General features: G+C 45.4%; 1 protein-coding gene across 1 annotated transcript in view; it reads right to left on the bottom strand.

Moving 5' to 3' along the window:
* Positions 1-3,563, bottom strand: part of gdf11 (growth differentiation factor 11) — a 77,400-nt gene extending 73,837 nt beyond the window's left edge. The window contains exon 1 of the mRNA XM_056272815.1: positions 3,149-3,563. Within this exon, the coding sequence (XP_056128790.1) occupies positions 3,149-3,563 (415 nt within the window). The remainder of the gene's footprint in view (positions 1-3,148) is intronic.
* Between the last annotated feature and the right edge of the window lie 8,188 nt (positions 3,564-11,751).

Here is an 11,751-nt window from a genome sequence, read left to right as displayed (position 1 = left end):
ACACAAGAAGTAAGGAGAAGCAGAGATGTGAAAACCGAGGTACATGGACCAGGCAACCAACGTGAAGAGGGACGAGGAGACCGGACCAACAACACAATGCTGTGCCACGATAAAATACAGCATGCATAGCCTGTCATTACACTCCCTGACAGGCATGAGGCAGGTGTGTGTTTGTGTGTGTGGGGGTGGGGGTGGGGGGGCGGTGAGGTTCTTCTCAAAACAGGGTTTGAGGGTGATCACCATCTGTCTGGTGTCTGCAACCCATGGATGGATCCATGGAGTGTGTGTTTCAGGTCTTTCCTGCTGTCACAGTCAGAGGGTAGTAACCCTGCAGCACCAGTGGCCAGTACAGTGGCCGGTACAGTGGCCAGTACAGTGGCCAGTACAGTGGCCAGTACAGGTAGAGAGAGGATAATCAAGGTGGAACATGCTACAAAGGGGGATAATTGCAATTTAATAATGGACTGTAGCAACATCATGCATCTAACATGCATATGTTTCTGAGATGAAGCTGAAGAGACCTGGAGTCTGGGGGGGGGGGGGGGATAGGCGTTCACTACAGCAGGACTTGTACGTGGACCTGGTGCACTAACATACTGACCTAATCTAATGTCCCCCTGTGGACAGCATGTCATTAGTAAGCAGAAGGCCATGCAACAGTTCTGCTGGAATGATTCAGGGATATCATGACTTTACTCCCTCCGTTGGATCCTGAAGTCAGCAGCATCTCTCAGCAGCATCTCTCAGCAGCTTCTCTCATTCCTGCCAAGAGCTGCAGAGCTCGCAAAGGTTTGAGGTGTCAAGCAGACGTTTACAGAAATTTGAGCTTCTGATAGTTTCATGTGTTTTTAGGACTGGAACCTGAAACTGTTAAGGTGTAGCAAGAAGGAAAAAGGCAAAGGAGAATCAGTCCTCCTCATGTTCAGCTGCTGCAGCAGGCTGACAGTTATAACGCTGTGATCCAACGAGATTTCAGTTAAAGTTAGGAGGCCGTGACCGATTGGAGCCCATGTGTTCACAGGCATAGTTCCCCAGTACAGCCCACCAGAATACAGCCCACCAGAATACAGCCCACCAGAATAAAGCCCACCAGAATACAGCCCACCAGAATAAAGCCCACCAGAATACAGCCCTCCAGAATAAAGCCCACCAGAATAAACCCCCCAGAATAAAGCCCACCAGAATACAGCCCACCAGAATAAAGCCCACCCGAATACAGCCCACCAGAATAAAGCCCACCCGAATACAGCCCACCAGAATAAAGCCCACCGGAATAAACCCCCCAGAATAAAGCCCACCAGAATACAGCCCACCAGAATAAAGCCTACCAGAATAAAGCCCACCAGAATACAGCCCACCAGAATACAGCCCACCAGAATAAAGCCCACCAGAATACAGCCCACCAGAATAAAGCCCACCAGAATACAGCCCGCCAGAATAAAGCCCACCAGAATACAGCCCACCAGAATACAGCCCACCAGAATACAGTCCACCAGAATAAAGCCCACCAGAATACAGCCCACCAGAATACAGCCCACCAGAATAAAGCCCACCAGAATACAGCCCACCAGAATAAAGCCCACCAGAATACAGCCCACCAGAATACAGCCCACCAGAATACAGCCCACCAGAATAGAAAAATAAATCAGCTTTAACAAAACGTGTCAGTGTGGGCAACATGTCGCTGCTCAACAGCACTTAAACCCCGAAGTTCCTCATGTTCCTCGTGTTCCTCATGTTCCTCGTGTTCCTCATGTTCCCCGTGCTCCTCGTGTTCCTCATGTTCCTCATGTTCCTCATGTTCCTCGTGTTCCTCATGTTCCCCGTGCTCCTCGTGTTCCTCATGTTCCTCGCCTGCAGCGCCGAGCAGACACGGGGGGAAGTGATCTTTGTTCACTAACAGTGCAGAAACTGATTGTTCGGAGGGCTATAGGCCTTTTTCATTCACCTTGTGCAGAATATATTATGTGTGTAAATGTTGTTGAACCCCGCGATTCGTCACGAAAAGGTCACACACTCCCCTCGACCCCGAGTGCTTCTCGGTCTTTGTGCTGGCGCAGAGAAAAAAACGCGCTGCGCCTATAAACTTCGCATTTAAAAGGCAAGTGCGGTGGAGGGGGGCCGCTGCTCGAGGGAACAATGGCAGCTTTTTGGACACACTTTTTCTCACTGCGATGAACAGCAGGGAATCCGGTGGACTCCTATAAAAGACCGATAGGGGACAGCTGCCAGGGTTCAACAGCAGTTTTATAAAATGTCTCTCGGACTTGCGGTTTATTTGTAATTTATGTCCCCGGACCTTATGGTAAACTATATAGCAGGCAACTGCTGGGGCAATAATTCCAAGACCTCATGATGGGACCACAGGAGACCAAATGTAACACGGGGTCTATGCAAACGAAAAAAAAATCAAGTCAAAGCAATGCAACTGTCAACCGCATGCTACATTATCATTATTGACCGATGCACTTGACATTCAAACGTCTGTCACACCCTAAGTCATACACACTCCATCTGAGCAGAAAGTTGCGCTGTGTGCCAACACCAGGGTTGGATCTAACACTTTCACATGTGACATGATGTTTTGGAGATCGCAGTGCACAAGCCTACACTTCACTTCAGCCAAGAATCTACTGAAGCGCTGCAAGAATCTACTCTGCAAGAATCCACTGAAACTCTGCAAGAGTCTACTGAAACCCTCCGGAACATGAGACGGTGCGTTGCCGTGCCATGCAGTAACCCTACTGGTAGGACCAAATACAAGTTTGCTACTTACAAAGTCCAGCAGCATCAGCACTGTGCCGTTAAAGGCGACAGCGGCTCGCTCAGCCCTACGGGCCGTAAAGGACCAAGACTATTTATGTCCTTTAAAGTGACGAGGCACTTCTGTGAAATGATTTATCAAGTTCATCATAACCCCCGTTTTAACAACCGTGGCTAGCGGTGGAGTTGGACCATCTGGTTTGGTACTGTCATCATGAAGATCTGCCCTACTAAACAATACCACGGGTTAGTTGTATGGGTTATAAGCACCACGGTGCAGCGTGTCAGGTCAGCTCTGCAGCTTGTGTTGCTGCCCCTGTCTCAACAATATGACCAACTACTCTCTGCCAGGGTGTGTTATGTTGTTGTCAGCTGTGTTACTCACGCTCGGAGGCCATCGTGATAACGGACTCTGTGGTGGCGTGATATTCGTCCTCCTCCATAAACTCATCCTGGGATGACGCGTCTCCTTGGAAATCGTGGTGGTCCAGGAGCTGCTGAAGCGGCGGGGCTTTCGGCAGCAGCTGGTTCACCACCTCGCGGCTTATGTTGGGCGCCTGTTTCAGACGCAACTTGCTCAGGATTTGGGATTTGATGGTTTCCAGTCTCAGGACTTTGCTCTGCTCCCTCCACACGCACGCGGAACACTCGTGAGCAGCTGCTTCTTCGTCCATGAGCGACAGCCCGGGGTCCGTGGGCATCTCGCTGGCAGGAGGCAGCAGCAGATGAGGCTCGTCGCTGCCCGACTGTCCCAGAGACATCAGAACCATCAAGCACAGCAAAAAGTTGTACCTTGACATGACGACTCGATGATCGGGCAACAGAACTTTTTTGGTTGTTGTTCGGCTTCCAGCTGATGTTGTCCAGCTACTAGTTTTATCCTGCGGAAGGTAGGCAGTCGGGGATATGCATCTATTCCAACGCGGCCACCCTACTGTGGGAGCAGGAGCTGTACCGGTGTCTGTTTAAAGTGCGTTCCAGTGCGTCTCGGTAGACCAATTTAATTGAAAGTATCAAATGCTCTATCTTATTTGAGCATATCCTGCTCACGTGTAATGACTGTTTAGGGTCCCCTACTAGACAACCATTTAGTCCATGGAGGTGTGAACGTGCAGAAGTGTCACTGAAAAATGTGCAAATGTTGGTCAAAAGGGCTGTTTATATATCTCCGCTGCCCGGTGTCGTAATCCGTCTCCATTGGCTAGGCTTGCAACAAAAGGCTTTTAGGTCTGTCACCAAGTCAAGTGGGATGGAGCGAAGGGGAGAAGAAATCATCAGTACAGCGCAAGTCTTAAAACAGTAAAGCAGCAACGACAGAAGCTGGAGACGCTGCCCGAGAGGTTTTGTGCTGCTGCTGAAACGGGCTGCACACGATGGCGTCTCCGAACAATGGACTCGGCACGGCACGGCTCGCTCCTTCTCCCACATTTCATTTATTTCACGATTTCTGCTGCGTTTTCACCGAGCGGTCTGTTGCTGCAGGCTGCGTTCGCGGTCACCTCGTCGTGTTAACTTGTTGTGCGGTCACACCGCGAGCGAGAGAACCCCTCCAATAAAGCCCACGAGTCACGCGAGCCCCGCAGCTTTCCAAACTTTACATCTGCGTGGGATTGTCCCGCAGGGCGACGATGCTGACAAGTGGAGAAAGTCACATGGCGTTGTGTTTATCAATTGCTTGTTCTTTGTTCGTTGGTGAATGTCCTCTTAAATTAAGCAGTATCAATCAAAATGACGAATTACCAATGAATGCTTTTGGACTGTGATGTATTATTAAAATAGATGACAACTGCTTGCGTTATCTTTATCTATATTAGCAATAATGCAGTTTTCATGACCTTGTCTCTTTTCCCATCACTCTTTCTTCTCCTCCCTATTTTCTCTCCACAATACAAGTCACTTCGAATTACACAGCTTTGCTATCTTTGCAAGAGTAAACCATTAAATAATGTCGTCTTCATTACAGTATTTGTGTTTTTTTATACCTTGCACGTTTTGCTACTTGTAAGTGGGAAAAATTTGCACCCCCATAAATTGAGGGTTGCATGGAGCGATTATGTGGCCAATGTTTCACTACTGCCATCTGCTGGACAAGGACGTGGTGGCGGCTGCTCAGAGCTGCAGTTATGTCGACACTGCTTATTTTACTTGCGTTCACTGGTTATTTGCGTTCGTACTTAAATACTTACTTTTAGTCGTCATCCTTATCAGATTGGTTGTGCTTGTGAAACTTTGCAGAATTTATTAGTTGAGAGATGGTCCTTAATTTGAACTTTAATTTCATACGACCTTGACTAACCATCCAAAGTTCGTTCCCAAGTGGTAGACACAAGGGACTACAAATCCCACTCTGCAACAGAGCTCACATTACTTTCTCAGATTTCAGTAAAATTTCAGCCGAGATTTTAAGTGGTGTAAACACGATACCCACAGGTAAAAACTATAGCCTACACCAGTGGTCGGCACTTTTGGATGCCCCGTGCACCTTTACAAAGCTTAAGAAACAACACAAAACACACATACCCGAGTGCCAGTTCATTTCCTCATGATGAGCATTTATCTGTTTCCATATTTCCTGCTGCTGCTTGTCTCCCCGTCTAGATTCCGCATGCCAAAAAGACACACGTATTATTTGTGTAAATTTATAAAAATTACTAGTGCACAAAAGACAATTAATTCAATTTTAAAGATTTAGTGCCGCCCTTGTTTGACGTAATATCCGGTAACCACTGCTACACGTCGTTTACATCCACACTCCCATCTTTCAGTGCAGGTGTTGAAGTCTTCCGTGTTCAGCGTGTCTGTACTGTGCCTCTCTACAGGTCTCACAGGACCGGGCATTTCTCTGGTCCTGTTGATGATCGTGTCTTTGTTTGGTAACCCATCAAATATGACCTGCGAACTGCCGAGGAAAGCCTCCTTTATATTCCCGACATCGGAGAATGGCGTCCCGTCTTATAGCTGCCCTGTGTAGCTTGGTTTTGTATATGTAGCTGCCCTGTGTAGCTTGGTTTTGTACATATACCTGCCCTGTTTTGCTTGGTTGTGTACGTATAGGTGCCCTGTGTAGCTTGGTTTTGTACATGTAGCTGCCCTGTGTAGCTTAGTTTTGTACATATAGCTGCCCTGTGTAGCTTGGTTTTGCACATATAGCTGCCCTATGTAGCTTGGTTTTGTACATATAGCTGCCCTGTGTAGCTTGGTTTTGTACATATAGCTGCCCTGTGTAGCTTGGTTTTGTACATATAGCTGCCCTGTGTAGCTTGGTTTTGTACATATAGCTGCCCTATGTAGCTTGGTTTTGTACATATAGCTGCCCTATGTAGCTTGGTTTTGTACATACAGCTGCCCTATGTAGCTTGGTTTTGTACATATAGCTGCCCTGTGTAGCTTGGTTTTGAACATATAGCTGCCCTGTGTAGCTTGGTTTTGTACATATAGCTGCCCTATGTAGCTTGGTTTTGTACATACAGCTGCCCTATGTAGCTTGGTTTTGTACATATAGCTGCCCTGTGTAGCTTGGTTTTGAACATATAGCTGCCCTGTGTAGCTTGGTTTTGTACATACAGCTGCCCTATGTAGCTTGGTTTTGTACATATAGCTGCCCTGTGTAGCTTGGTTTTGAACATATAGCTGCCCTGTGTAGCTTGGTTTTGTACACGTAGCTGCCCTGTGTAGCTTGGTTTTGTACATATAGCTGCCCTGTGTAGCTTGGTTTTGTACATATAGCTGCCCTGAGTAGTTTGGTTTTGTACATGTATCTCTCTGCTGTAGCTTGGTTTTGTACATAAAACTGCCCTGTGTAGCTTGGTTTTGTACATGTAGCTGCCCTGTGTAGCTTGGTTTTGTACATATAGCTGCCGTGTGTAGCTTGGTTTTGTACATATAGCTGCCCTGTTTAGCTTGGTTTTGTATGTATAGGTGCCCTGTGCAGCTTGGTTTTGTACATATAGCTGCCTTGTGTAGCTTAGCTTTATACATATAGCTGCCCTCTGTAGGTTGATTCTGTACATATAGCTGCCCAGTGTAGCTTGGTTTTGTACATACAGCTGCCCTCTGTAGCTTGGTTTTGTACATATAACTGCCCTTTGTAGCTTGGTTTTGTACATGTAGCTGCGCTCTGTAGCTCCGCTTTGTACTTATAGCTGCCCTGTGTAACATGGTTTTGTACATATAGCAGCCCTTTGTAGCTTGGTTTTGTACATGTAGCTGCTATTTGTAGCTTGGTTTTGTATATGTAGCTGCCCTGTGTAGCTTGGTTTTGTACATATAGCTGCCCTCTGTAGCTTGGTTTTGTACATATAGCTGCCCTGTTTAGCTTGGTTTTGTACATATAGCTGCCCTCTGTAGCTTGGTTTTGTACATACATCTGCCCTGTTTAGCTTGGTTTTGTACATATAGCTGCCCTCTGTAGCTTGGTTTTGTACATACAGCTGCCCTGTGTAGCTTCGTTTTGTACATATAGCTGCCCTGTGTAGCTTGGTTTTGTACATATAGCTGCCCTCAGTAGCTTGGTTTTGTACATATAGTTGCCCTGTGTAGCTTGGTTTTGTACATATAACTGCCCTTTGTAGCTTGGTTTTGTTACCTATAGCTGTGCTCTGTAGCTTGGTGTTGTACATATAGCTGCCCTGTGTAGCTTGGTTTTGTGCATGTAGCTGCCCTGTGTAGCTTGGTTTTGTATATGTAGCTGCCCTGTGTAGCTTGGTTTTGTACATATACCTGCCCTGTTTAGCTTGGTTGTGTACGTATAGGTGCCCTGTGTAGCTTGGTTTTGTACATGTAGCTGCCCTGTGTAGCTTGGTTTTGTACATATAGCTGCCTTGTGTAGCTTAGCTTTTTACATATAGCTGCCCTCTGTAGGTTGATTCTGTACACATAGCTGCCCAGTGTAGCTTGGTTTTATACAGGTAGCTGCCCTCTCTAGCTTAATTTTGTACATATAGATGCCTTTTGTAGATTGGTTTTGTACATATAGCTGCCCTATGTAGCTTGGTTTTGTACATGTATTTTTCCTGTGTAGCTTGGTTTTGTACATGTAGCTGCCCTGTGTAGCTTGGTTTTGTACATGTAGCTGCCCTGTGTAGCTTGCTTTTGTACATATAGCTGCGCTCTGTAGCTTGGTTTTGTAAATATAGCTGCCCTGTGTAGCTTGGTTTTGTACATATAGTTGCCCTGTTTAGCTTGGTTTTGTACACATAGCTGCTCTCTGTAGCTTGGTTTTGTACATATAGCTGCCCTCTGTAGCTTGGTTTTTTACATACAGCTGCCCGGTGTAGCTTGTATTTTGTACATAGAGCTGCCCTCTGTAGCTTGGTTTGTACATACAGCTGCCCTGTGTAGCTTGGTTTTGTACATATAGGTGCCCTTTGTAGCTTTTTTTTGTTACCTATAGCTGCCCTCTGTAGCTTGGTTTTGTACTTATAGCTGCCCTGTGTAGCTTGGTTTTGTACATGTAGCTGCCCTCAGTAGCTTGGTTTTGTACATATAGTTGCCCTGTGTAGCTTGGTTTTGTACATATAACTGCCCTTTGTAGCTTGTTTTTGTTACCTATAGCTGTGCTCTGTAGCTTGGTTTTGTACGTATAGGTGCCCTGTGTAGCTTGGTTTTGTACATGTAGCTGCCCTGTGTAGCTTGGTTTTGTACATATAGCTGCCTTGTGTAGCTTAGCTTTTTACATATAGCTGCCCTCTGTAGGTTGATTCTGTACACATAGCTGCCCAGTGTAGCTTGGTTTTATACACGTAGCTGCCCTCTCTAGCTTAATTTTGTACATATAGATGCCTTCTGTAGCTTGGTTTTGTACATATAGCTGCCCTATGTAGCTTGGTTTTGTACATGTATTTTTCCTGTGTAGCTTGGTTTTGTACGTATAGCTGCCCTGTGTAGCTTGGTTTTATACATATAGCTGCCCTCTGTAGCTTGGTTTTGTACATACAGCTGCCCTGTTTAGCTTGGTTTTGTACATATAGCTGCCCTCTGTAGCTTGGTTTTGTACATACAGCTGCCCTGTGTAGCTTCGTTTTGTACATATAGCTGCCCTGTGTAGCTTGGTTTTGTACATATAGCTGCCCTCAGTAGCTTGGTTTTGTACATATAGTTGCCCTGTGTAGCTTGGTTTGGTACATATATCTGCCCTTTGTAGCTTGGTTTTGTTACCTATAGCTGTGCTCTGTAGCTTGGTGTTGTACATATAGCTGCCCTGTGTAGCTTGGTTTTGTGCATGTAGCTGCCCTGTGTAGCTTGGTTTTGTATATGTAGCTGCCCTGTGTAGCTTGGTTTTGTACATATACCTGCCCTGTTTTGCTTGGTTGTGTACGTATAGGTGCCCTGTGTAGCTTGGTTTTGTACATGTAGCTGCCCTGTGTAGCTTGGTTTTGTACATATAGCTGCCTTGTGTAGCTTAGCTTTTTACATATAGCTGCCCTCTGTAGGTTGATTCTGTACACATAGCTGCCCAGTGTAGCTTGGTTTTATACACGTAGCTGCCCTCTCTAGCTTAATTTTGTACATATAGATGCCTTTTGTAGCTTGGTTTTGTACATATAGCTGCCCTATGTAGCTTGGTTTTGTACATGTATTTTTCCTGTGTAGCTTGGTTTTGTACGTATAGGTGCCCTGTGTAGCTTGGTTTTGTACATGTAGCTGCCCTGTGTAGCTTGGTTTTGTACATATAGCTGCGCTCTGTAGCTTGGTTATGTAAATATAGCTGCCCTGTGTAGCTTGGTTTTGTACATATAGTTGCCCTGTTTAGCTTGGTTTTGTACACATAGCTGCTCTCTGTAGCTTGGTTTTGTACATATAGCTGCCCTCTATAGCTTGGTTTTTTACATACAGCTATCCGGTGTAGCTTGTATTTTGTACATATAGCTGCCCTCTGTAGCTTGGTTTGTACATACAGCTGCCCTGTGTAGCTTGGTTTTGTACATATAGCTGCCCTATGTAGCTTGGTTTTGTACATATAGCTGCCCTCTTTAGCTTGGTTTTGTACATACAGCTGCCCTGTGTAGCTTGGTTTTGTACATGTAGCTGCCCTCAGTAGCTTGGTTTTGTACATATAGTTGCCCTGTGTAGCTTGGTTTTGTACATATAACTGCCCTTTGAAGCTTGTTTTTGTTACCTATTGCTGTGCTCTGTAGCTTGGTTTTGTACGTATAGGTGCCCTGTGTAGCTTGGTTTTGTACATGTAGCTGCCCTGTGTAGCTTGGTTTTGCACATATAGCTGCCTTGTGTAGCTTAGCTTTTTACATATAGCTGCCCTCTGTAGGTTGATTCTGTACACATAGCTGCCCAGTGTAGCTTGGTTTTATACACGTAGCTTCCCTCTCTAGCTTAATTTTGTATATATAGATGCCTTTTGTAGCTTGGTTTTGTACATATAGCTGCCCTATGTAGCTTGGTTTTGTACATGTATTTTCCTGTGTAGCTTGGTTCTGTACATATAGCTGCCCTGTGTAGCTTGGTTTTATACATATAGCTGCCCTCTGTAGCTTGGTTTTGTACATACAGCTGCCCTGTTTAGCTTGGTTTTGTACATATAGCTGCCCTCTGTAGCTTGGTTTTGTACATACAGCTGCCCTGTGTAGCTTCGTTTTGTACATATAGCTGCCCGGTGTAGCTTGGTTTTGTACATATAGCTGCCCTCAGTAGCTTGGTTTTGTACATATAGTTGCCCTGTGTAGCTTGGTTTTGTAAATATAACTGCCCTTTGTAGCTTGGTTTTGTTACCTATAGCTGTGCTCTGTAGCTTGGTGTTGTACATATAGCTGCCCTGTGTAGCTTGGTTTTGTACATATAACTGCCCTGTGTAGCTTGGTTTTGTACATATAACTGCCCTTTGTAGCTTGGTTTTGTACATGTAGCTGCGCTCTGTAGCTTCGCTTTGTACTTATAGCTGCCCTGTGTAACATGGTTTTGTACATATAGCAGCCCTTTGTAGCTTGGTTTTGTACATGTAGCTGCTATTTGTAGCTTGGTTTTGTATATGTAGCTGCCCTGTGTAGCTTGGTTTTGTACATATAGCTGCCCTCTGTAGCTTGGTTTTGTACATACAGCTGCCCTGTTTAGCTTGGTTTTGTACATATAGCTGCCCTCTGTAGCTTGGTTTTGTACATACAGCTGCCCTGTTTAGCTTGGTTTTGTACATATAGCTGCCCTCTGTAGCTTGGTTTTGTACATACAGCTGCCCTGTGTAGCTTGGTTTTGTACATATAGCTGCCCTGTGTAGCTTGGTTTTGTACATATAACTGCCCTTTGTAGCTTGGTTTTGTTACCTATAGCTGTGCTCTGTAGCTTGATGTTGTACATATAGCTGCCCTGTGTAGCTTGGTTTTGTGCATGTAGCTGCCCTGTGTAGCTTGGTTTTGCATATGTAGCTGCCCTGTGTAGCTTGGTTTTGTACATATAGCTGCCTTGTGTAGCTTAGCTTTTTACATATAGCTGCCCTCTGTAGGTTGATTCTGTACACATAGCTGCCCAGTGTAGCTTGGTTTTATACAGGTAGCTGCCCTCTCTAGCTTAATTTTGTACATATAGATGCCTTTTGTAGATTGGTTTTGTACATATAGCTGCCCTATGTAGCTTGGTTTTGTACATGTATTTTTCCTGTGTAGCTTGGTTTTGTACATGTAGCTGCCCAGTGTAGCTTGGTTTTGTACATGTAGCTGCCCTGTGTAGCTTGCTTTTGTACATATAGCTGCGCTCTGTAGCTTGGTTTTGTAAATATAGCTGCCCTGTGTAGCTTGGTTTTGTACATATAGTTGCCCTGTTTAGCTTGGTTTTGTACACATAGCTGCTCTCTGTAGCTTGGTTTTGTACATATAGCTGCCCTCTGTAGCTTGGTTTTTTACATACAGCTGCCCGGTGTAGCTTGTATTTTGTACATAGAGCTGCCCTCTGTAGCTTGGTTTGTACATACAGCTGCCCTGTGTAGCTTGGTTTTGTACATATAGGTGCCCTTTGTAGCTTTTTTTTGTTACCTATAGCTGCCCT

The sequence above is a fragment of the Lampris incognitus genome, chromosome 2 (genome assembly GCF_029633865.1).
Source record: "Lampris incognitus isolate fLamInc1 chromosome 2, fLamInc1.hap2, whole genome shotgun sequence".
NCBI lineage: Eukaryota > Metazoa > Chordata > Actinopteri > Lampriformes > Lampridae > Lampris > Lampris incognitus.
The sequence above is the reverse complement of the archived record's forward strand: the minus strand, read 5'-3'. Positions and strand labels throughout refer to the sequence as shown.